The 22,716-nt window shown below is 45.5% G+C and overlaps 3 protein-coding genes across 4 annotated transcripts; 1 reads left to right on the plus strand and 2 right to left on the minus strand.

Annotated features, from left to right (window-relative positions):
• Positions 1-5,848: 5,848 nt before the first annotated feature.
• GL218_09554 (H/ACA ribonucleoprotein complex subunit 1) lies at positions 5,849-6,643 on the plus strand (the record flags this gene model as incomplete). Its single annotated transcript, XM_033586386.1, has 2 exons — positions 5,849-5,927; positions 6,009-6,643. The coding sequence occupies 2 exons, from the start codon at positions 5,849-5,851 to the stop codon at positions 6,641-6,643; spliced, it is 714 nt and encodes a 237-aa protein (XP_033435985.1).
• Positions 6,644-8,268: 1,625 nt separating this feature from the next.
• On the minus strand, positions 8,269-14,221 carry GL218_09555 (the record flags this gene model as incomplete). 2 transcript variants are annotated; one of them, XM_033586388.1, is made up of 6 exons in its annotated part: positions 8,269-9,418; positions 9,476-9,813; positions 9,871-10,358; positions 10,429-11,089; positions 13,360-14,022; positions 14,075-14,221. In XM_033586388.1, 6 exons carry the CDS (start codon positions 14,219-14,221, stop codon positions 8,269-8,271), a joined length of 3,447 nt encoding a protein of 1,148 aa, XP_033435983.1. The 2 variants fall into 2 exon arrangements, with proteins under 2 accessions (XP_033435983.1, XP_033435984.1); XM_033586387.1 differs by lacking the exons at positions 9,476-9,813; positions 9,871-10,358; positions 10,429-11,089; positions 13,360-14,022; positions 14,075-14,221 and having other exon boundaries at positions 8,269-9,210.
• Positions 14,222-16,882: 2,661 nt separating this feature from the next.
• On the minus strand, positions 16,883-21,167 carry GL218_09556 (uncharacterized protein; the record flags this gene model as incomplete). Its single annotated transcript, XM_033586389.1, has 5 exons — positions 16,883-17,568; positions 17,629-18,230; positions 18,285-18,427; positions 18,481-18,739; positions 20,344-21,167. The coding sequence occupies 5 exons, from the start codon at positions 21,165-21,167 to the stop codon at positions 16,883-16,885; spliced, it is 2,514 nt and encodes an 837-aa protein (XP_033435987.1).
• Between the last annotated feature and the right edge of the window lie 1,549 nt (positions 21,168-22,716).

Raw genomic sequence — 22,716 nt, forward strand, 5'->3', positions numbered from 1 at the left:
GCTGAGCTTGGGACTCGACATCCTCTTCTCGTTGCTTCATTTTGATCTTGCGACTCGTGCAAAACGCGCTCAAGAATATCGAGATATTCGTATTGCCAAGATAAAATGTTGATAGGATTATGCACCTCGATCCTATAAGTCTACAGGTTTATGTAGATGTGATAGGATACTTAACGCCGATACATATAGGCGCTTCTATCAAAGTCAAGTCCACAACGACGACTGCGGCGACAATGATGTTGACGAAGGGGTCATATTATGGAAAAGGAAATTAAAAAAACGATAGACTAGGGTATGAAGGAAAGGGGAGGGGAGAGAGAAAAGAAAAGATGGCGACAATTCAGGCAGTTAATAATTATTTTCCGTTATTAGAATGCGTAGGACTTCGTTGGCGCAATCTACACGGTACCTAAGCTGCTATGGTAAAAGATATTCCTTCGTATGCATGGGCTGGTTATGGACTTTGCATGGGCAAAATACAAAATGGGCGAAAGGTTGAGGTGGCTTAGGCAGTTTACGGGATACTACTTTACGAAGTGTTGCTAAGTGTTGCTTAGCTGCTTCTAAAGTAAATTTATTTAAGTTAGGGGATCCTTAAGCAGCTCACAGTTCTTTCCTTTCCCACGAGTAACTCTAACCACACAGTAAAATTCTCCTAAAAAAACAGCAAAATCATTTTCACGTGAGATACGCCACTACGAGCCCACACGCCCCACGCACGGCCTTTGAAAAGAATGGCCCGTTACCTAACCCCATGTATTTCCACGGGCAGGGGTAACCAGAAAGAGGGGAAACAAAAAAAGGGGGGGAAGAGAGGGAGGGGAAAGGGAAGAGGAGAGAAAAGAAAAAGAAAAGAGAGAAAAGAGGGGGAAAAGAAAAGGAAAAGAGGGAAAAAGGGGGGAGGGGGAGGGAGGGGGAGGGAGGGGGGGGACAGGGGGGGAGAAGGGAGGAAAGGGGGAAAAAAGAAAGAAAAGAAAGAAAAGAAAGAAAGAAAGAAAAGAAAGAAAAGAAAAAAGAGGAGAGAAGAAAGGAAGAAAGGGGAGGGGGAGGGAGGGGAGAGGGAGGGAGGGGGAGGAGGAGGAGGAGGGAGGGAGGGGGAGGGAGGGGGAGAGGGGGAGGGAGGGGGAGGAGGGGAGGGAGGGGAGGGAGGGGGAGGGAGGGTGGAGGAGAGAAGGAAAGAGAAAGAGAAAGAGAGGAAAAGGGAAAAGTTGAAAAAGTATATTTGTAGTATTATTATTATTTATGTTTTATTTTATTTTATTTATATTTTTTTTAAATTTTAAAAAAAATTAAAAATTATGAAAAAAAAAATATTGGTTACAATGCAAGTGGAGCATAAGCATGGGGTTAAGTAAACCAGCCATTTTTTAAATGGCCGTGCATGGTGGTTTGTGGTGGCTTGTGGTGGCTTATAGTGGCTTTTCTCACGTGATTGATTTTGCTGTTTTTTTAGGAGAATTTTACTGTGTGGTTAGAGTTACTCCTTTCCCACATCATTAGTGTAAAGTACCCACCTCATCATTATTACATGGATACCATACCAGGTTTTGGTGGATCGAATAAACAGTTCAATAACCGTTTACTTTTTTGACCCATATTTATACTGTTTATTTCATTTCAATATTTAAGATCAAAAATGTTAGCCATTCTTAGCGTTTACCACTATTTTAATATCAAATAATATCTAAACGTTTAAATTTTTTTCAACGTTTGACTTTTTAAATATTTAGCCTTTCAAATATTCAATATGCCTTCAAATATTTAAGCATTTATACCTACTCCCGTCGTTCCCGTCGTTCCCGTCGGTCTAAAGGCCTTTATCAAGGCCATACAAAACAAGGTCTAATTTAAATCAAGGTTGTACAGACAAGTCTGAGGCAATATACAGGTATACAGGTCTATATAAAGGGCCCTCCCTCCCTTCCCATTCATTTTTTCTTTTAAGTCTTCAACTTCTTGACCAACCAACTAGCTAGTCAACCAGTCAGTCAGTCAGTCAGTCAGTCAGTCAGTCCCCTGACCTTCTAATACCTTAGCTAATTAGATATATAACCAGTCTCCTAGCCAGTCTCCTAGCCAGTCTCCTAGCCAATCTCTTATATAGTCCTTTAGATAGATAGTCCCTTAAATAGTCTTATATAATCAATTTCAACTGATAATTGTATTCGTAATCTATTGACTGACTGACTGACTGACTGCCTGCCTCCCGTATCTATATGATATACGTACCTACCTAATTTATACCTTCCCGTCGCTCCCGTCGCTCCCGTGGCCTTCCCGTGGCCTTCCCGTGGATTTTGTAGCTCTTTCTATAAACGCTATAACGTTTGAAAGTAAGTGAAACGTTTGGGAATATAAATAGCTATATACATAAATATTCCAATCACTTTCAAACGTTGAAAATAACTTCAATAGATATAAAATCTTATTCGTCGTTCACTTAAGTCTCGATTTTCAAACGTTTAAATATGCAAATGGTGAAATAACGGTAAAATAACGGTTTATTCGATCCACCAAAACCTGGTATGGTACTATTACATGGACCCTGTTATATACATGGGTACAGGGTTATTGCTGCTACGTTGTAAATGTATATCTTTATTATCTTAACGTTATGTAATCTGAAAATCCCATTCTATTTCTCCATCTAACTTATGCCGATCTCTGCGTGGACACACGGCACATATAATTCCACTGATACCAGATCTACGGGCGTTACTACGATTTCGTATACAGTCATACAATTATTCAGCATCCTCATCCTCATTCTCATTCTCATATTTGTCTTCATGAATACTACCATTTATCATCCCAGTCTAGACCACCACGTCCAGACCACATCCTAAAGAATCACCGGCTTGAGAATAGTTCGATTTATTTCAGCAGTTCGTATAGCTATAGCCTATCATCTGTCTTCAAACCCCCCCAATTGACCATTAATAAATCACATTGAACAAGGCGAACACGATTCTGACTGCATAGCACCTCGACACACGCATATCTACTAGGGTGAGTTACACTAGGGTCTGACGACCATCCGCATTTGTCGATTCAGCTGCACGACGCTTGGTACAATTTAGAGCAAATATCCGGGTTTGCTCGGATACCACATATCAGGAACGACCCCAATATGCGAGCTACGATGTAACTAATTTATTCTAACTTCAAGCTAGACTTACTAGAATAACTAATTCATCCTCTAAGAAAATCACTATTAATATACTAGTTTTTTTTTTTAATTTGAGTTTCTAGACCGCGCTGTTTAATCTTTACATCCTGCCACTGTGATCGGCTCTGATCAGCAATTAAAAGGAGCAAGCGGTGTTGATCGCGGATTAAAGCCTCTTCCAACAATGTCGATGCCTAAAGCGCGATGGGGGGCTATGTTAGCTTCGACCGCATCGACGGACACTTTGACCGCAATCCCGCAAGCATTGACACGTGCGGCCGCATAATTTATCTCGTCAGCTTTTGTGCATGGGGGAGTAGGAAAGCGAAAAATACGATTCGGCCACCTCACTCGTGTTGAAGTAGAAGCTTCTGTGCCGCACATGGACAGTCCTGCCGAAATGGACTCATAAGCATCTGACGCCAGATCAGATGCCGGTCTAGAACATCAAATTAAGGATTACATGTGCCAAGCCTACTGAAGAACGCCGAGAAAAAAAAAAGATAATCAATCTTTAGACCAACCTTGCTAAAGGTACGGTAGCTCCCGATAAGCTGGTCGTGTCTTAGAAAGGCCAGCCTTATGCTTATTACCGTATTCGACGGAATTACTCAATTAAATGCGAGGCATCTGTCGGAGCCAAGACAGTTTGAACTTTACAAGTCGGCTTTTGAAAAAATAGGGGTTCTAAAGCCGACGTGCGCTGTCCAATTGACAAACAGACCCTATCTACATAACACAAACCGCCATGCAATCCTTAGGAATACCTGCGACCCGCCTAATTTTCTAATATTGGTTCAGACTTGCGAGGGTTTTATAGCCTATGCAAATGTTGTCAGATTGCTTTTACTATGTATAACTTAGATTATACAGGTCTATAACCAACACCCCAACAATCGGCGATATACCTAGACAATGTAATGTTAAGGCCATGTTCTTTATAATTATCCTGGGAAAGTCGTCCTGGTTTAGGCCTATAGGATCCTAAACGGTAGACGTTATACTAGATCAATAGGCTATCTAGCTATCTTGTCAGTCCTCCTGTAATAAGGCTAGCAGTCCGCCAAGTTTTGCCCTAACGTACCTAGAGGGAGAATATGTATCGCCTTATGCACAGACCATAATAATCCATATGCGTTCTCGCTATAGCAATACAAGGCTCGTTCCACAGCTCATCCCGGCTTACCATGATGCTAAGACCACTATCCTAGCACGACACCAGGGACAGGGACACCTACGTTGGGGGCCGATCTCGACTCGACTCGCACGTACATATGAGATTTCCACTTTTCCGGCTTTGCACTTGCAGAAAGGAATGGCAACGTGACTTGGCAAATCCCAAATTCCATCCCGCATCCTCAGATTGTTCCACGACGTCATGGCGATTTCATGAGAGCGCCGACGATCTCGACTGATTCCATCATAGGAAGATTTAGGGTGATTACTGATGACGATATACGATTTAGTCGGATTTCTTCGAGTTGACAACCTGACAGCTAACATCATCTGAAGTCAAACAGCTCTTGTGATACTAAGTATAGCCGGTTTTTACTAGCTACCTCTTGATATAGGTATTGCCAGTTGCTCATTCAAAGTCAGAGTCAGTTAACTAATGTCACCAGCAAAAGCTTACGGGTAAGAACATAGATCGTGGTTACAATGGCTTTTGCGTCTTGTTTTGTTTGACACAATGCTGAGCTATGATTATTACAGGATGACAAATCTACTTGTCCTTTGATATAACCCTAGGCTGTGGTGTCAATGGCCTTCTAGTTGGTCAAATCCCGAAGTAACACAGCAATGGACCAGTCAGGAGACTGTTAGCAATGGCTCGCATCGAGGGTCTATCTCGTGGGTCACAAATACCCCGTGAAGGAACCGGTTAGTTTCAAGATTTTATAATTTAAAGACATCTCTGTGTTTCTGTGCATCTAAAAGTTGTTAGTTGAGTAACACAACTTGAGTTACGCCGGATAAGGCCTCCGGGTTGCTTCTGCAAGATTGGGTTAGACATAATTATTCGTCAAAAAGCTTGATAATACGGTCCGATGAGGAAGCACAACAAATCTTTTGACATAGCCCCCGTAGATAACAAACCAGAACGATAATCAGCTCAGTACTAAAATCGGGCGTGTTATTCTTGAAGGGATTCCCCTCGTTGCTGTAGGACAAGGACAGGTTTAGCAGGTTTGAGTAGTTTTCACCCCCGCTCCTATTGGCTTGATATTGGAAACAAGCCGTTTCGAGCAAAATTAGAGGAGGACGGTGTTTGACAAGCAATCTAGTCTAGACCGTCTGTCTGTGTGAGTCTGCAAATGTACGAATTACATTATCTGTGATGGTGTAAGTAAAATGTACTACATACCAAATTGAACCAAATTGAAGCTCAGCTAAAAGGGTGGGTGCTACCTAATTACCTAATCCAGGTAACAATTCTTATCAGCCACTATCGATAACACCTTTATCCATCCGGGCACGTTTTTCCGCCCGAGAAAAAAAAGTGCAGGTAGGAACTTTAGCTCCAGCAAAATTATTATTCGAGGTTTTGAAGCTTCAATCAAAAAAACCTTGAACTTTTCGACAAATTTGCCAATTCGCGAAAACGCGATCGTCAATCAACCCCGAAAAAAAAGCTACATAGCCCGCAGAGGCCAATTGACCTCGTAGCCACACGTCACTATGTCGAGAGGAGCGCCGCGCGGACGGGGCGGCTTCGGAGGTGGTTTCGGTGGAGGTCGCGGAGGAGGTGGTCGAGGCGGTACGTGTTACTCTTCATTCTTATCTTCACTCGTATAGCTTCAATTATAAGCTAACGAATTCCCCTTTTTGAAATAAATAGGCCGCGGCGGCTTCGGACAGCGAGACTTCGGCCCGCCGGACCAGATCCTAGAGATGGGCAGCTTCCTGCACGCGTGCGAGGGGGAAATGGTATGCGAGAGCATCAACCCCAAGGTGCCGCACTTCAACGCGCAGATCTTCCTCGAGAACAAGACCGCCGTCGGCAAGGTCGACGAGGTCCTCGGCCCCATCAACCAGGTCTACTTCACCATCAAGCCCACCGAGGGCATCCAGGCTACCTCCTTCAAGCCCGGCGACAAGTTCTTCATCGGCTCCGAGAAGCTCCTCCCCCTGGAGAAGTTCCTCCCTAGGCCTAAGCCCCCGCCTGGCGCGCCCAAGGTCAAGAAGCCTAGCCGCGGAGGCGGTCGTGGCGGGTTCGGTGGCGGACGTGGTGGCCCGATAAGAGGCGGTGGACGGGGTGGATTTGGTGGCGGAAGAGGGGGCCCGTCGAGAGGTGGTCGTGGTGGCTTTGGAGGCGGTGGCTTCGGCGGCGGCCGGGGAGGCGGTGGTGGTCGTGGAGGTAGCGGTGGATTCAGCCGAGGCGGCAGTGGTGGTGGTGGCTTTGGCGGCAATGGCGGTGGTAGGGGACGGGGCGGTTTCAGCCGAGGAGGAGGAGGAGGAGGAAGTCGATACTAAAAGCTGGGAGCGAGATAGATATACCCACCCCCTTTCTTCGATTTTCTTCTCCTGGCGGACCCGTGGTGGTAGTAGTAGTGGTGGGCCCGCTCTCATTCAAATGTTCTCACGCGGTACGGGAATGGCGTTACGAGGAAAGTTCTGATTAATTTTAAAAAATGTCCTGTCCTTTTTTTTTTTTACTTTTTCCCGCACTTGCTTGCATATGGGTGGGAGGTATATACCTAGGTATCCTAAGGTAAATAAACAAATGAACGAACGAACAAATGAAAGAATGAATGAAAAGTTCTACTGGTCTAGCTGGGATATCTAACGGTTGGCTGTAAACATACAGGTGTTTACCTAGGTAGGTATATGTATTACGTGAACGAGGTTGGATTTCTATTACTGTGTATTATTCTATTAGTTGGTATTATTGATTGGTTGCTCGAACGAATAAATTGTAAAGTGTTAAACTATGAAAGCTCTAACCTACTTCATAATCTCAAGATAACTATCAGCTAGGTTAGTTACTTGGGCATATACATCGAATTCGAACTATTTCAAGTGCCTAACCTTAGGTACTAAGTAAGGAGTAGGTGGTTCTCTATTCGAACAACGACGAGTTTGATGGGAGTGAGGGGAGGGAGGAAAGGGGGCTTAAAGACATGAGTAGGTACCTAATACGAAGACATAGACGTAGATAGATATATGTTGTAGTTCTAGGGGAGATTAAGCATATATGGCTAGGATAGATCATGATAGCTTCAATTTACCAGTTTGGAACTATAATATTTTAGTACAAGTCTATAGATGGCGAGTGACCATATCGGTTTTTATGTCAAACGCAAGAGCTGGCCTGGCCTTGAGGCTGGCCGTGGTAGCATTGGCTTTTTATATCGGATAGAAGGTTCGTCGTGATATATTTTCGATCCAATATTCTCCCAGGCCTGACTTAGATACGCAGGCCATGAGACGTATCCCGTAACTTAACATATCTCTCTTAGAAGCTTCTCAAATTTGCCATCACAACAACTACCAAGCCACTAGTCACACAAACACTCAAACAATATAATACCACACTCGGTCTAAATCATCCGGGAAAAAAAAGCATGTTTCTTATTGCGTATACCCATACCCATACCCCTACTCGTAACCACCCCTATCCATACCCATACTTATATCAATATTCAATATTCATATCCAACCTAACCCAACCTACCCGCACATCACAGCTTCAAGTCCCATTGCATCCCGCAACTCGTACGAGCAGGGTATCTATCTACCCCCCTGCCCAAAGTATCCCATCGTAAGGAAAAAAAAATAAGCTAAAACATGGATTCAACCGGCCGCCGCCCCGCCCCCTTTTTGTAACCTCGGCTAGCTCTGGTATACAAAAAAATGAGAGAAACCAACGCCGCGCGGAAAAGAAAAGGAAAAGGAAAAGGTATACCCCCAGCATCCATCGCTTATAAAGACAGTTCGATCGTCTTCTTTCTATCAAGCATAAGCAAAAAGTAGCACCCTCTCGCCCTGTCCAAAAGATCCAGGAAGGAACCTGAAGTCATATAGCGCGGAACCTCCAATTCACTACCGCAACATGATATTCGCTCTGCCCAAGCCGCTAATCAAATCCTTCCGAGTATTTAATACGCACCCGGTGTACTCGCCGGCGTACCCCGTGGGTACTCGCCAGGGACATGAGGGTTACTACTCGTCCTACCATTGTACGGCCTCGGCTGTCCATCCTGCCCTGAAAACGGCATACCTGTAGCCGGATTTGGCAATGGCTTCGCGAACCCGTTCCCCGCGCCGACCATTTGCGGCTGCTCTTTGCTTGGTATACTATATGCCGCCCCTGCACCCGGCATATATTTCTGCTGCACGTCGGTAGCCATCTCGTATGCGCCGGGGTTGCCCGAATCTTGGCTGGTAGTAGTTTCTAGTGTCTGCGTCGTGCTATTAGACGCTGGGCCGGGGACAATGACAGGCCGGCCAGGCAGTCCCATCTGCTGCTGCTGGTGCTGGATAGGTTCTCCGTTATAAGGATTTACGCCATCTGCTCGCGCCTCATGGTCAATAATTACTGCTTGGCTGTGCGCTTGATCCAATCTCACGCTTGGAGTGTTCCCGTAGGACTGTCCAACTATCTGCGATGCTCGGTTTGTAGGATAAGACTCGCCCATGCCGCTGCCGGGTAATGCGCCCGCGGCTGCGATTACGTCTCGATCTTGGTTGATGCCCCCGTTGGCACCGCTAAGTGCGTATTCGTTCCCTACAAGCCCTGAACCGACGCTGCTAGGAGAGCGCGGTACTTGTAAGCCCCTCTGTGCGTTGACTTGTATGTCGGATGGGAACCGACCTCCTGGCTCAGGCCTATTTTGCATAGAGTCCTGTCGAGAACTTGGGCTCGCGACAGCGGGGTCGACTGAAAACGGCTCGTCGTCCTCATCGTCCACCATACCATCCGAACTCGTAGTACGCTGCGAAGTCCGCGAATACGCGCGAGAGTGACCTCGGACAAAGTTGCTAAGCTCCTCGGGAGACTTCTCCGTAAGAGCTTTAATATCCTCATACCAAGCCATCATAGTATCGTGGCTTTCGGCACGGAAGACCCAAGTATGACCGCGGTGCATAGCCCCAGTCTGTCGCCCCTTGAGGATGAACTTGTTGGAAGAACCACCTTCTGTGGAGTGAGAACCCAGCTTCTGCTCGGGAAGATACAGAGACATGACAGGCGCTTGAGTCTTGTCTGCAGATTTGAATTCATGCAGATGAGTTGGAGATAATACGTACCTACCCCTTTATGTTAGCTTACTCGCAGTTTATGATTTCAAAAAAGGAACATCTCACCATCCAGCCGTATAACTCTTCAAGTATTTGCTCTTCCGCTCAAGTAGACCTGCACGGATCTCTTGACAAGCAAAATGATCTCGGCCTGGGTAATGGATATGCTCAGCCGATCTTAGGGGCACGTCGGGATCGACGAACTGCGAGTCTCTCTGAATGAAAGTGATCCACTCGTGGTCCTTAGGCATCGTAATGGGGCCGGCGCGGAGCTCGTCGATGGCGTTGTACGCAGCGTCCGCTTCCCGCTTGATAATACCTACATACGCGTTGTACGATTTCTGGATCTCGCCAACGACAATCGATTCAAGCTCTCTACCTGACGACTCGAGGTTCAAGTATGCCTGTACTTCTGTGAGACTTTGATTTTACCTAGTTATGTGTATTGGGAATTATTTTACCTTGTGCAAATAGTTCTCTTCGTCGAGTTGCCTTTCGAGCTGGCGATCTACCGCAAGTCGCAAGAGATATGGATCTTGCTTCCCCGTAGTCGCAGAGGAATCTAACTCGCTCTGTCCTAGGACTTCTTGCAACGCGTTGACAGCCCTTCTGGTACTGTCCATTTCCTTCTCGACCGAATTCTTAAAGTCGCTCGAAAGGCCCCTTATCTCCTTTATCTTCTGATTAAGATCGCTTCTAAGACCGGTCAGCGCTAGAATGACATCTTGTTCAATCTCCTTGGCTTTGCTAGCCTCTGTAATCATGTTTTTGTGATGGTCCCTCAAGATTTGGAGCGCATCATCCAGGCCACCAGACGAAAGGAAGCCGGGCGGCGTTGCCGTATTGTTAAGTACATTAGCAAGCTTAAGAAGCGACTTGGATCGGTGCTCGTAGTGCGATTGTATTTCCCTAAAGTATGCGATGAGATCCTTGAGAATCTTCCTCCAAGCTACACATTAACGTCAGCGGCAACGAAACACATACGAGACGGACGAGTCACGGAAGACGTCTCAACCTACACTGAAATCTCTCGGCCAGTATTTCCGTCGGGCTACCCGAAGTCGGTACAGGGCAATAGAATGCACTGTGGACCTCGTCTGAATCGTGAGAACTTTGTAAAGCGAGGCTCCTCACGCTGCCGGCATTCATGCTCCTGCGACTGCTGCTGCGCTTGAGACTACCACTCCTACGAAGAGAACTCTTCTTTTTTAGGGTATTTCCTCTCGATAGGGATATGGCGTGAGTGCTTGCGCCATCGCCGGTATTCAGGATTTCGGGTCGTGAGGATATCGAGTTCGAGCGTTGCATGTTGGAATGCTGGTAATTGCTCTGCTGGGATGTTGGACCGTCGACGACTGAGTCACCTCTCACACTCGCATCCCACTCTTCGGTAAACTTGGTCTGACGATTCGCAGTTTGGTAATTCTCGTTCTGGGGTGGTGTAATATGAGAATTGGCTAGCGTGTTGGACAGAGTTTCGTTATCTACTGGTCTTTGTGGCTGGTGATACGGAAAGTAGCCACCGGAATTGGGCCTCGAGTAGCCACCTGCGTTACCGTTTGTAGGGAATGCTACGGGATCTAGAGTGGTGGTGGTGGCCTGGTTCATCATATTGGAGTCGATGGTGGGCGGAGCGAGAGGTAGTAAAGGCTTGGCGGACATGAAAGCGTTGACGTAACTCTAGATATATTGCCGGTTAGAGGATACAACCGAGAAGGTTTGAGACTAATGAATAGAGGGCGGCAAGTCCGTAGGCTTAAGCGGTCTCAGTCTCTTATAAAGTCTCACTAGCGTGCGTACCTTGGCTAGAACTTTCGAATCTTTTTAGAACGCGCGAAGAAGTAGCACCGACTGACAACGTAAATTCGTGGATAGTAGCGTGGATATGTAGTAGCGAGGTGCATAGGGTTTGAGATGGCTACAGATTGTGGTAACGAATGGTGTCTTTGAATTTTGTTAAAACAATGTTTTAATCCTAAATAACAACCAGCAAGTTAGCCTAAAGAAATAATGTACACGTAGTAAGTTGCTTCGTTGGGCATTGTTCTATGCTGGAACAATCAGGAATATCCCAATGTTTAAGTCGAAATATCAAAAGTGACCAGTTCTAGGTGATAAGTTCAAAGGACCGTTACAAATTAGGTCGATGTATACGATTCAGGATTCCTTATCGTCGAGGGTTGGGCGGCAGCTCAATTGGGCTCTAGTATAAAGTAAGGGTAATTCATACTTACGGGGCTAATAAATAGTCTTGCGATTGAAGTGGAATTCGTAGTAAAATTCTGGAGCAACGGGTTATCGACGAGAAAAAAGGGTCGGGCCACTAGACATAGAAAAAAGAAGAAGGGGAAAAAAAGAGAATAGCTTGGTGGGATGCGCAGTGACGATGATGTGGTTGTCGTCACCTTTGCGACTTCCCCCCCAGCTTTGCCATGCCCGATTCTCTTCACAAACAGGCCCAAAATAGTTTAGCTTAACTAGGATCTACCTTTACGCATGTACCGTTGGCCGCTGCCATACGTAAATCTTCATACGTTTACTAGCTGTCGGTTCGTACTATCCGCATTCGGTATTTCGAGCTAGCAAGGGTCCGGCAAAGTCGGCCCACTACCTAACATACCTAGTCGGATTGGCGGGGTTTGGAGTTCTTGCACGAGTCTTTGTCAGACAATACTATGACGTAGCCTATCCGTCGGGGCGTATACGGAAATATCCGCATGTCCATGGCTCCTAATGTATTATTGATTCTTTAGGTAACTAAGTCTCACACATCAGATCTCATATCAAGATTAATACACTACCCAACGTAGGTTTCCATACAAACCAAGTTTTGTATACCTACCTATCCTACCTCATATGCGCACTTAAATAATGTAGCTATCCATTACATGTGAATCCAAGGTTCCGCACGTTTCCGTCTATCAGAATTATTGAATCCTGTCCAATAGAACAGCACACCCTACTCTGCATATATATGGATATTTGATAGGACCATCATTGGCTCGGAGTTATATAAGTAAATGCAAGAATAGTTGTCCATAACCCCATACTGCCCCCAGATACCCTCTATTATTTATACCTTCAACAAAAGGTACAAGCCACCTACGTCCCTCATTACCATTATGAGCTTACGACCATGTGTATAATCACTCTTCACCATGCTGTACTACTACGTTGTACCTGCATACATATATTAAAATAAGACAAGTCTACAACACTATACTGAGTTCCGCATCGAGATTCGGGAGACTTATATTAAAGGATCATTCTCATCAATCTATCACAGCTCGCCCTTAGAAACTCGCATTTGGTTTTGAATACTAAAATTATCATGAACATTAACTATTTCTTACGGACTATAGGGCGCAGGTGTCATTTGGTTATTCCTTGTTTGACTCCAAGAAAGTAAAACCTCTCCCCGTCCTCCCTTTCCTAAACGCCTCGCCTATGCAAATGCTATCTCTGGGATATCGATTCTCAAGCATCGGCTTACTCGGTACGCCATTTCCCATGTCAAAAATGCCATTCTCTGCTGGTCGTTCCCACACGACACTGGGTCTAATCTCCACCGATGGAGTGTCCCGCCCCTAATTAATCAAATTACATCCTTGCTCTTAGAAAGCTCCTAAACCTCAAACCAGCTCTGATATAGACCTCACCGTCTCCGTAGTTGTAGTATGCTTAATTCTTCCCCTCCGTCTTGGCGGCGGCGCCTTGGGTGGTGCTTTCTTAACACTCCTAGTGTTATTTTCATGCCCCATAGAAACATACGGTACTCCGTGTCGGTGCTTCGGTACTTCAGGTAGTGGTTTCTTCGGCCTACTTGGCTTTGATGTCTCCTTCGTTCTAGCTTCCCCGCGACTGGAGCTTGGACGGGGTACTTCGTTCTTGACTTCTACTCCATTGTCAATTCTAGTCTTGCTTTCAGCTTCAGCCTCATCTTTAGCTACGGCTTCGGCCTCGGCTTTTCGGCTCGGTGTCTGAACGCCCGGCTTCTCCATAACCGCCGCCACATGCACGACGCTAACGTTGCTGGCGGTTTCCGCATGCGAGAGGCTAATGCCAAGTAATTTACGCGCGATCTCTCCAGCGCCGGTGCCCTCATCAGAAAGCCACTTGACTTTAGATACGCGGTCTACAAGCCTCAGAGTTGTCTCGTCCGCTGGAGCGAAGTGGGTATTTCCCGATCCGGCTAGTATTCTGAGTAGTTTTTGCACCTCGTCCTTCTTGTAATGAGGCGGCTGGTTAAGCTGTGTATGCGCAAGCAAGGGGTACATCACACGAAGGTACGTATGTCGTAAAGCCATCAATTCTTCTGGAAGGTCGAGAAGGTTGCGGATGATGACATCAAGAAGCACTCGCAAGTCATTAGTGTAGAAATATTCATATGTGGCTTTGGTGGTGAAGAGTAAGTATAAGAGCTTCAATATGAGAAGCTGTAAAGACGTTTCGGTTTCGCGATTGAGAAGTAGTATAATATTTTCGCCGAATGTCCTATAATTCGGACCGTATAAGCTAAGGCACTTAACGACTTTGTTTGTCAGCGGCGCAGTCAGCGTAGGGTCATTCATCGCGGCCGTGGATGCGACCATGTATTGCTCGTTGAGGACAAGCTAGCGACGAGTTAGCATATGAAGTACATTTCATGAGTAGTTTTCAACCTACTAGGACACGGATGATAGGATAGTGATATGGATCGTGTGCATCATCAGAAAAGTCCTCAATAAGTTCGAATAGGTAGGTAACAAATCCGTCGTCAACGTGGAGCAGATCCTCGACGCGAAGCTGTTCAATTCGCGACATCTCGTACATCAAATCTAATAGCAGTCGATGTAAACCCGGATCGGTGTCTTTTCGCCCGTTGATCAGTTCGAGTAGACGGTGAAAACAACTCTCCTCAATCATCCTTTTGAATGTTGCTTCATCTGCTCGACCATCCAGCAGGAGGAAATTAGCGATGACATATAGGGGTCCGGGTTCATCTTCTTGTAGTAAACTATAAATAATTTGCGTGCGCACGTAGTCCGGGTTGATATAGAAGAGGTTTCCATGGAGGAGTATTTGCGAGCAATTGACTACGTCATCTTCGGACTGGGAAAATTCGTCTCGGCATCGCGACGCGAGATATAGCCACGATCGCAAGGCATCATCGATAGTTTCGTGGGCTTCGGCAGGACAATTAGTAGCGACAGCTTTACTCAGCTCTATAGAAATAATATTAGCTGAGTTTAGAAAAGATGAGGTAACCAAGTATCTTCTCCTTTTTTGAATAAGAGGATTTGGCGTAGGAGTAGTCAAGACGAACCAGTCCATAATTGTTCCTCGCTCTCTATCGAGAAACTGTCTTCGGAGTCGGCCATATTGAAGATCAGAACCCCATCAACATGTCCGGCATCGCGTCACGAAGCGGGACGAATCTTAAAGCGCGCAATGAATACTGATAGAATAAAACAACAAATGAACAAATGATAAATAGCCAACGGGTCTATGATGTGGAATCATAACCGAACCTAGGAGTTCGTGTTTGTGGCTGGGGAACCCCGTAATGTGAAGAGTAAACCGAGTTGAACCGCCGATCAGACGTGCTTGTAACAATAAAATGGGTTGGCGGGTTGGTGGGTTTAGTGGATGAATAGGGAAACAAAAAAAGGGAAGGGTATAAATTCAAGCTAAGGTATTTTCCATTTTCGCCATGGGTCATTTACGAATTCCCCGCGTCGGGCACAAGCCATTTTTAGGTTTATGAACTCATATCCAAGGATGATTGTTCTGTTATCTATGCAGCTTGTGTATTAAATCTAACGGTTATCACAATTAAACTGCGGGGCTAAGACTTGGCATTATGGGTTAGTACATCTATAATTTAATTTACCATTATCCATCATCTTAGACCAATGTTGCCAGCTTAGTAAGATATCAACTTCACTGGAGGGCACCCCAGAGGGCTGCCACAATAGCCCGAGTTTACAGAGGTTATAGTTAAATATATTGAATATTTTGAAAGAGGACTCGGCACCCTGACCTCGATACCCTGACCTTGATACCCTCACCCTCGATACCCTCACCCTCGATACCCTCACCCTTAATACCCTCACCCTTAATACCCTCACCCACCCAAAAGGAAGACTCGACACCCAAGAGAAGGGCTCGGCACCCTGACCTCGATATCCTCACCCTCGATACCCTCACCCACGGCTCGGCACCCAAAAGGAGAACTTGTCACCCAGGAAAAGGGCTCGGCACCCTCAGCACCCAGGAAAAGGGCCCGAAGCCCTTACCTATAACACCCTCGAAACCCTCACCCTCAATACCCTCACCCTCAATACCCTCACCCACCCAAAAGGTGGACTCGGCACCCAAAAGAAGGGCTCGGCACCCAGGGATTCGGAAGCAAAAAGATACGTATTTTAAGAAAAAGATGAAAGTGGGGACTTTGGAAAATTCCACTTATTTTAGGGATGCACCCAATAAAAATGCCTAAAATTCGCGCACAGACGAACTTCCTACTTCGTAAACCAGACCCTAAGACAATATCCCTCGTAAACTCGGGCATAACACCACCTGACTCGACCGTCAGGTTGAATCTTACTACATGATTATAAGTTTTTACACATGAAGAATACTGATCAGATGTTCTAATTTCGAGCATGGCCTCTCTTGCTCGGCATACAGAGAACTTCCGAGTAAATATCTAAGAATACCCATTGCAACCCCTTAACCCCCCTTCGTCATATATTTTAGTTACTCAACACTAGGTTTAAAAATATAGTTGTCAAAAGACTAAACTTGAAAGTTTCTTAAACAGGGACCTTTTAGTTCACTCTTAATGTAATTTCGTTAAAGCTTTTATACATAGGTAGGAGGTACCTTATGATCCATATCGTATGTCTTGTAAAAAAGACAGCTATAGAAGGATAACCTAACAAAACGTGTATTAATATTAAATAACTTAGGTACTTAAGGTTAAAAGGCAACGCAACTATAATTACTAAATAATTTTAATATGCCTAAAGCATTATCACCTACTATTAAACTTGCTAAGCACTATGTTCTATCTCTCCTTAACTATTCATAAATGAATTCTTTTTTTCATGTTTATTGCTAAGTTTAGACGCCTGCAAATGCTACCTAACTAAGGTACGGCCAGAGTTTAGTAACATATCAACTATATCTACATTCGGCCCATGAGTGTCCGGATCCAGGAAAGAGACCCTGCCACGGTATGTCAGCGTCAACGGTCCAAAGTAAGGTTCTGGCAAACTGGTCTGACTGTCTGACCTTGTCACCGGCGCCGTCCTGGCTCTGATAGTGACCAATGCACCAACATCACCCGCCTCCACCTCTTACGAATTTATCTTTGTTGGTGTATCAGTGTCAATGAGCATACTATCTCAGTATACAACAAAAACACGGGGAAAAGTTGACCACCGGCTAGTCTAGTCTTTGAATACAGTACTAGCTACCCAATGCGCGCTACGAGTCGAAGAGGCTGGCTAGCCCTTCTAGGTTGTCTCCGTTGCCATTCTCTCCACCGTTGCTTGTGGCGCCTGGTCTCGATGCATCGTGGCTTGGTACAGTCATGAACTGCTGGGCCATTCTACTGCGGGGTGGCCTCTTTGCCGAAGGGGTCTTAGTAGGCATTCTAGTGCTTTTGCTTAACTTGCCCATCTCTGAAACGCTCACGCCCTTTATATCACCTAGCAATTGAAGGACGACTGCTCGTTGGCCACGAGAGCTTGTTTCCTTCCTCATCATATATTCTATCCCACTGTCGACATCAGCCTGCTTCACGTTGGGAAGCGAGAGCAATACATCCCTAGCTGTTTTTGTGAAGTCGTTATATGTCACTAGGACCGTGGCGATCAGAGAAGCAAATTCCTTTTGCAAGTCAACAAAATACGGTTCGTGAATCGATGTGATACATGCTTTTACAACATCTGACGATATGTATTCGCGGATGGCGGCAGCTGTGCCTGCGGGTGGAAGGCCTGTTGTGAAGTCCGGAATAATGGAGCGGAAAACCCGCAGCATGATGCCACAGCACCGGGAATCATGCCACCTTATGGCATGGGTGCAGAACATCAGGAGGGGTTCTACAACAGAGGAATGCTCCAAGCAAAATTCTCGAAGCGTAAGATGATTTCCTGCATCATTGCTGTCTGGGCCCAAAGTTAGAATCTATGTTTCATACAAATAGGTCGCTGGTGAGTTAAACTTACTGGTCCGGGCTGGGTCTAAAAAGTCCGCAACCATCATTACAGCTGCGTTCGTCAATTGTCTTAGGATGCTTTCCGCCTTCATCTCTTCGGTCAGAGCATCTCCTCCCGTTTTTACCGCCTGCTGATGCTCAAGCTTCATCCACTCGGAGTTGATCCTGGCATCCATCTGCTGACAGCACGCAGCTAGAATTGGAGGGAGGAAATGCTCTCGCAGGGGAACCGGACAGTTGTCCACCAGATATCTAACCAGATTAAGGACATTGATTAACTGGTGGGCTGAAAGACTGAAGGAATCGGCAAGGAGAGCATGAGCCAAGGGTCCTGGCAGCTCGTTAAAGCCGTAGAACTGCACGTCTAAGCGTGTCATGCAGTAGATTATTGCGTAGCATGATTCGCGCACAAAGCGTATAGAACCTCGAATCGTCGAGGCAAGCCCCTCTAGTGTGAGCTTCTTCTCAAGCACGCGAGCATAAAATTCATCTTTACTACCTTCTGAAATACCGGCTTGCCAGAATCTATCAGTAAGGACACGACCAACGATCGATCTCATCTCGGGTGGTAATCCCGTCCAATTGTCAGGGGTATGCGAAGCGTGCGCATGGCTACATATGAATGTTAATCTTTTTGCCATCAAGTGAAAGTCGTGGGGCTCTTACTTCAGGAAATTAAGCAATTGGGGAAGGATAATCGGGAACCCATCCTGCCATAAGGCACATGAGACTTGGTAAGGGTCGCTATCCTTCTCTACCTTATCAGCGGAACAAGTCAGGAATGACTTTGTAGGTCGTAGTGGGAGAACCTGCACGCTGCGTTAGCAAATAATTTCTAACATGAGATACGAGATGTCCTAACGGTTTGTCGCTCTTCAAGCTCTGCTTGTAGTGCTTGTCCCTCAGCATCGAGTTCAACTGAACCCCAGTCCGAGATATTTTGCATCTGCATCCGTGCAAGATAGTTTTGTGCTTTGTCAAGAGCCATGAGTTCGCAAAAGCCCGCATATGAAGATAACGCCTGTTTGAGGCGATCATTTTGCCATTGAGTCACGACAGGGTCAATGAATCCTCGTAGCTTCTGGGCCTTCGTAGCCTGGTCGAGCCGAGTAGAGCGGTGGCTAAACTGGTTAGTACGTCTTTAATATGGCATAGAATTAGAAGCTTACACAATAGTAAATAGAAAAGTTTGATACGTAATTTGACGCTTCTCATCTAGCGTCCCCGAAGCGATCATCTCGTTTACCTTTGCTTCTATCTGGTCATAAACATCCTAGAATCCTCATTAATATAACTGTATCAGGTGGTTAGGTGTATTAAATAAATAGCATTGTGTTCTCACCAGCAAATGGTTGGGCATCTTAGCTGCAAGTCTTTGAAGCTCAACCATACTCTCTGTCTGCAACTCTTTAATTGCATCCGTATATACTCGATAATCAGGGTGCGTAGCTGGCCAAGTTACAAGAATGTGTTCCAGGACTTTTAGCATGAATCCTGCATTCCGATGAAGTGCATTGACGGAGAAAGCGACAAGAAGCTCTAGAATTCGTTTTCGGATAAGAGGGTCCTATAGCAATAAGTATACATCTACAGAATGCTAAAATAGGGGTACGTACCTCAAAGTTCATCGCTAGCAGACGATTACACCAGGACTCTAAACTTGCTTCTACCGCATTTTGCTGCTATGAAACATTAGTAGAGATTTCGGTGTCAAATGCAAATTAAACATGTTCATACTAACCTCATCTGCAACAACAAATTCTCGCCACCTTCCGTACCCCTTTAAAGCTGCCTCAATTACTGTCGCTTGAGCATCAACCCGGAGGACTTGTGGAGATGTCTTGGTATAATTTGCCACTGCTAAGAGTTAGACCGATATCTTCACAAACGCGAACAAGACATACTATTAAAGGCCGGTCCCTCATCATAAAGATGCTCTAATATATTATCCGTTTGGCCCAAGATGTGTTGCATTGCATCAGTCGTCTGCAATTCAACGATAAGCTCGATCACTGTTGAGCTATAGCGTCTATAGTTTCCCAGGAAAGCATGGCGCTCGGGGATTGTGTCCGTGTCTTCTAATAGGAATAGAAACGTAGGATCCTGCGTATCTTCAGGCAAGCTTTCGTATCGAACAAGCCTCGAACTACAACATTCTAAAAGTGGGCCGATGAGGGAAGGAAGGCTTGCAATGTTTCGTCCGAGAGATTCGTTATTAAGAAGTCGAGTCCACGTTACAAGGACAGGAATTGAGACTACCAGGCTCTGACTCTGGGCAACTAGCAGAAGAAGTTGCAAGAATACTTGGAAGTCGATGCGGGTTGGGTCGTTTGGTAGAACATTGAAACGTCGGTCCATGTAAGTACCTAGAAACGAAATCACCTTTATGTTATTAGCGGCAATAACACGTAGGCCTCCAGCCAAACTTACCTCAGAGAGCTTCTTAGAGAATTGGTATTTATCATCATCAATATCCTCTGGATCAACCACCGACCACTGGAAAAGCTGTCTGAACAGATCGATATATTTGCTGCTATATAGTGGGACAACGAGGTCTATAAACTCTTGGTCGACAAAGCTTGTTCTTGAATAGAGGGAATGTAGCGCTTCCAGGGATGCCTTTAACGATTAGTTACGGATACATATAATATTAGTAGAGCTGCGGCTTACCTTTTGGACTTCAATGTGGTTTGCTCGAAGTCCCTCACACATTACCGGTACACACTGGGTAGCAGTGACAGCATTGGGGACGACCCAAGGCAGCAGAGAGTAGAGTACGCCGAGAGCACGAACTGCGCAGCTTCGTATTTCCGAGTCGTTCTGTATATCTTCCGTTAAGCAACGACTTAATAGGTCCGTGATTCTTGCAAGCCAGCCTTCATTGCCACATCTCACATCCGGCCCTGCCTGCCGGTTGGGGAATGTCTCTACTAGGACCGCGGCGGGTGTGAAAATCTCAACAGATGCCTTACTGAGGACGCCCTCGCGAACTGCTACTACTGTGTCATCGCCACTAAAAATATCATCGGATAGCATCTCTAAGATGCATAGGACAAGCTCCTTATGTACCGCAGGGCCTGACCACAGTTGGCAAAGCAGTGCGTCCATATCCATCCACTCTCCAGCCCAGGTCCTTTTTGCGACCTCAACCCATAGCAGAGCAATCTTGTTTCTTAAGTAAGCCGGGTCATCTCTCGTTATGCCTCGTGAGAGCTCCAGGACACCGTTACGCAGATCGGTAGCTTGATCTTCGGTGTAATCGGCCCATTTGTGTTTGATTACATACTCTAGGAGTGATAGAGCATAATGTCGCACCACGGGGGACTGAGCCTTGTCGACGGAGAGATGAAAGCCGTAAAAAGAGGCATTTCCATTATTCTTTACGTCTTCGAGGAACATCTGAGCCTCTTGCCGTGCATCGTTGGGAGAGTGAGGATTATGAATGACCTCTAGTGCCTTGTGGATCTTCGGCAGGACCTCCATATTGTCGGCGCCAAAACCTACGCCGCCTGATCCCATATTACCATTGATCGCAGTATGTGTAGCCATCGTGTTGGGGGAACTAGGAGATGCGCGGTCGGCGACGATCTTGGAGGGGGTGGGCGCGAGCTGTCGGGAGCTATAGGTTAACCTTGCTTTAGGTGTGAATCATCAGGCAAAATCTAGATAAGATTGCTTAACTACGGAGATAGAATGAAAGATGGAAAAGTAGTGAGGGTATACTGAATTAGTAATGGCAATTCAGTAACGAGCACCTTTATTGATAGGATGACGATTTTTTTTTTTTTTTAAATTCTCGATATGTTCTTGCTTGAGACAGGATTGGAGGTGGAACGATGACTATAAATTATGCGCTAAGCTTAAGGTACCGTGATTGAGGTTCGTGTTTCTGGCGGAAATTTACAGGTGATGTGGTAATGTTGCTTCAGCGTGCCTTCTTCACGCGACTATTGGTGGGTCCACCTTAAAGTCCTGAGTCCTTTAATCCATAAGCTCAGGTAGGTAGGTACACTTTTACTTCTCTGCGCAATATATGTAATCATGCTTCCATATACAATGCATATACTAAACCATTGTTATCAGGGCGTACCTGCCTTGCCCTGCCATACAGCAACCCCACCTTCATAGGCTTGTTACCTATCATGTACTATTATGTACTTATCCGCATAGCCAATTAGCTGTTTAGTTCACCATGAAAGCCGCTGTTCTGGAAGCACTAGAACAATTCCAAAATTGTACCTACGACGCCCCATGGCGGCTGCTGTACTCCACAGTCTACTACCACAGTCTACTATGTACATCCGTTTATCTACTTCATTCTGTTAAGCATATGTAACTCTCATTTTGTTCCAACAACAAATCGAACTATGGCGACTTATTTGACAATAAAGCAATTGTACAAATATATGTGTATAATTATATAGCTTGGGAAATAGTAATTCTCTGCAACACGTTGCTAAGGAATAACTAACAGAAACGCGAGAACCCGCATCCGTCACATTCCAAAGTGGTGTTGAGACTATATCTTGTAACTATTACATCACTAAACTAACATTAATTCCTATTCGCACCTCGGGTAGTATTTACTAACTTAAGAGTCGATTAACATTAAGTAAATATTTATCGCTACAAGGTCAGGTCAAATAATTTCAACACTCAAAATCAATATTAGTATTCCCATAAACACAATAACTTATCATAAAAACTTGTTGATACACACCGGAGATTTCTGCTTCCCATTTCGGAACCCGGCTGAAAATCGCTCCCGTAGTTCATGCTCTTGTGCTCCTCAAACCGTCCGAGTATTTTAATCTCACAAAATTCAGCCTCTGTACCACCTGAGATCTCAAGTACTCGTGATCCCGCATGCATACATGAGGCGAGAATAAAGACTTTCCACTGCTTGCTGTCTCCCTTGGTGCTCTCCGTAGCTTTTTCTAATGTTATCAGTTTAAGTCTCCATACACCTCCTTGTAAATTTTGCTCTGCTAGTAACCTGGATCTGTAAGGAAGCATCCCCTTTCTTTGCTCATCGAACGCGTATACTCTAATGTAGTCGTCGTAGCTTCCAGTGACAACCACGGAATCGTGCGATGAA

This window comes from Daldinia childiae, assembly GCF_008694065.1.
Source record: "Daldinia childiae strain JS-1345 chromosome Unknown Scaffold39, whole genome shotgun sequence".
Classification (NCBI taxonomy): domain Eukaryota; kingdom Fungi; phylum Ascomycota; class Sordariomycetes; order Xylariales; family Hypoxylaceae; genus Daldinia; species Daldinia childiae.